The 3577-nt window shown below is 37.8% G+C and overlaps 1 protein-coding gene across 1 annotated transcript in view; it reads left to right on the top strand.

Moving 5' to 3' along the window:
• Positions 1–3577, top strand: part of LOC107302589 (cytochrome P450 2J2-like) — a 19777-nt gene that overhangs the window by 1519 nt on the left and 14681 nt on the right. The window contains exon 2 of the mRNA XM_015831706.2: positions 129–291. Coding sequence (XP_015687192.2) covers positions 129–291 — 163 coding nt within the window. The remainder of the gene's footprint in view (positions 1–128; positions 292–3577) is intronic.

Here is a 3577-nt window from a genome sequence, read left to right as displayed (position 1 = left end):
CCACCACCACCACCACCATCACCACCACCACCACCACCACCACTTCTTCCTCTTCCTAGTCACCAGTCTAGGCCAAGTATCATAAATACAAGCATCTTAAAGACCTCCTGGGATGGTTTCTCTAACAGATGTCGAAGGTCTATGGGAATATCTTCACGTTTTGGTTTGGGCCGTACCCTGTGATTGTATTACAAGGTTTCCAAGCGGTGAAGGAGGGTCTCACCACCCACTCTGAAGATCTTTCTGGCCGGCCTTTGCTCCCCTTTTTTAAAGCAGTGGCAAATAATAAAGGTAAGAACAATCAACTTTTTTTTCAGATGTGGGCACAGGAGACAGGACAATGTCCATTTGTTTGGTGTCACCTCTGTTGTGGTTCAGCTAATCCTCAATTTGCAACCACATTTGGGACTGGAACCTCTGTTGCTAAGTGAGGAGGTTGTTAAGTGAGTTATGCCTGATTTTACTACCATTTTGCCACAGTCATTAAGTGAATCCAGCTTCCCCTATTGGCTTTGCTTGTCAGAAGCTGCCGGGGAAAGTCACAAATGTTCATTATGTGACCCCCAGATGCTGCAAATCATCATAAATACATGCCAGGGGGTTTCCGGTTTGCGATCGCCGCTCTGGTGGACGTGCGGAGTGATCACTTTCTCCGCCGTCTGGTTTTCTCCCGCCGGGGGACCCTGAAAAGGGTTGGAAGTTGCCCTGGAGGGGTGACGAGCGTGAAGAGGACTCCCGAGTGATCACGGAAGGGAGGCACCCCTCCCGTTTGATCCGACAGGGAACTGACAGGGAAAAGATCAGCCATTAACATGGCCCATCACTAAGCCGCTGCCAGCCGAGGCCAAAATTACCAACAAGCACTTCGAAAGCACCACAGAGGAATTGGGTGAGATCTTACCTTCTTTGTACCCCAAGTATTTTCCTGTAAAAAGCTTCTTGAAATTTCTTCCCCCTGTGAGGAGAGAGGGAAGGGAATGTCTTCCTCCCACCCTCTAAAATGGCGGTTTCTGACTACCTAGGGGAAATAAAGCCTTGAAAAGAACAACTAAATAATTGGATTTGCACCTTCTTGATTTTTGGGGACCCAAAATGTTCCTAGTCCCACGGGGACTTGCTACTTTATCTACTTGTAAAAAAGATGAAAAAGAACTTAAATTCGATAAAAACCTAGCCCGGGATTTGAAAAAGACTTTAAATGCTATCGGGTACATCTTGTGGTGAAACGTGGTATAGCAAGTGAATATTCTTGACAAACAGACCTGCTCATAGCCCAGGTCTGTCCTTGGTATTATCTAAAAGAGATTAAAGGCTGAGAGAATAGCTGGGCGGTGAAATTGGTTTTTAGGAACTGTGGAGATGAACACTTACTGACTCTTGTTTAATAAATAGCCTTCACTAAAGGACCATCTATAACCATGTCAGAAATAGAGGAGGACCAGCAATACATTTCAGCTAATTATAAACTTATACTTGAAAAAATTATTGAAGCTACTGAGATAATTAAATCTAGACTGAAAGACAAAGGTGCCAGCTTAAATCTACAAAGCGAAACCCTGATTGCAATTAAAGAATTTACAATCCCCAAAACAACAGAAGTGGAAGAAATTAACACTAAGACAGAGGACTTTAAAGATCAACAAGTACAACGTACTGAAAATTTAGACAATCAAACCCTGATTTCAACCAAAGAACCTACAACTCAAAAAACAACAGAAGCGGAAGAAAGCAATACCAAGACAGAGGGTGTTAAAGATCAACAAGTACAGCTTATTAAAAACTTAGGCAAACAATAACTATAAAATTGGACATGACTCTCTACTTAAACCAGAAGAAACCTGAGGAAGAAGAAGACCAGATCAAATTGAAGACAATTACACTAGAACAAATATGGGGATCTGAGCCACCAGGGCGACAACTTAATGATTATAAATGGGCCAGTTTCTCTAGAAAATTGACAATTAAATGGTCTCCTTTAATTCAAATAACATGCACAAGAATGAAGGGAGATCTATCTGATGATCTAAAAGCATTGGTATAAAAGCCTGGTTGGCATAAAAAGAAAGCTAGAGTTAGATTTTAAAAATGGGGTCTTTTGATTTATTAGAGAGGATCCTAAAGTTTCAACTAATGGGTTAAAGGGAGATTTTGAGATGAAGGGAAATTTGATTATTAGATTTAAATATTGTTGGAAAATAATAAAAAAACAAGGGATTAATTAGCTTAATATTGAGGATTTCGACTTATAAGGGAAATAAAAATTAACTATTAGGAAATAGCTTTGAATTATTGTTTAGCCCAGATAATGCAGATGATGGATTTGTGATAATAAAGGATACTCCATTATTGTGGTGATGTACGAGGATGAGAAATAGAAAATGTTTATGAAATAAAATAAGAATATATTTAAGTAAGTAATATGTGTATTTTAGATAGTATAACTTTTATGCAGTGAAATAAAGGAAATTTGGATTACCCGAAAATTAAATACTATGGATATTAAAGGTTAAACTGGAATATTGTAATTAAATATTAAAATTAGGTAAAATTTAAAAACAGGATATGGATATGTATAAGCAAAAACATATTGATAAATGTTTCAACTGAGTTTGATATAATTAGAAATTTACTAGATTAAATATAATATAGCAAATGTTAAGGGAAATAGAGAAGGAATGTTTGATGATGTAACCTGAGATATGTACTAAAGATTTTGTTATTGAATTATTGACTAACCCAATTACCACGTTGCTTTCCAAATACTCAAATGTAAAACTGGAAAACCAATAAAAAATTTTTTATAAAAAAATAAATAAATACATGCCAGGTGCAGTTGAATTTTGACAGTTATAAGTGTGAGGACTAGGTATAAGTCACCTTTTTCAACATTGTCGTAATTTCAAACGGTTGTTAAACAAATTGTCGTAAATTGAGGACTACCTCTACAGTTGCAATGCAAAAAGTGAGTTCTCTCTAACGTCAATAAACTCTCAATTTTATCCATAAGAAAATTGCCGTTTCTTTTCCTCCACTGGAAAATTATTGGCTTGTTCTTTTTTTAAAAATGATGTTGAATTAGAATAATTATTTCTTGGGGATAATTCACAAAGATCAGAACGACATTAACGTTCCCTTCTTTAGTTTAGTAAGAATTTATATCCTTAAATATTGACATTCTGAGCATATGTATTTTTGGGAAATTAAATAAATCTTCCAGGTGTTTGAACTTCCATGGAAGAAGATGTAGCTGCAAATTTAATGTGAAGGAAATTGATGACACAGTTGCTATGATGGAATCTGGAAAGGTTCTAGGGCCAGATGAAATAACTGCAGAGCACTACAAAAATATTAAGGCGAGAATAGATTCGGTATTATTGAAGAAATCTTGTTTAAAAATAGGACCTGCCAGCTTTATATTGTACACTTGGTATACTAATCGACTCGGCGGAAAATCAGGCGGCGGCCTGGGAGACAACTGCCGCCGCAGCGTTGGACCGAGTCGTGCCTCTGCGGCCTCTGACCCGATGTGGATCTCGACCATCTCCTTGGTTTACCGAGGGGCTGAGAGAGATGAAAC

Source organism: Protobothrops mucrosquamatus, unplaced genomic scaffold, assembly GCF_001527695.2.
Source record: "Protobothrops mucrosquamatus isolate PMUCROS unplaced genomic scaffold, P.Mucros_1.0 scaffold_276, whole genome shotgun sequence".
Lineage (NCBI taxonomy): Eukaryota > Metazoa > Chordata > Lepidosauria > Squamata > Viperidae > Protobothrops > Protobothrops mucrosquamatus.
The sequence above is the reverse complement of the archived record's forward strand: the minus strand, read 5'-3'. Positions and strand labels throughout refer to the sequence as shown.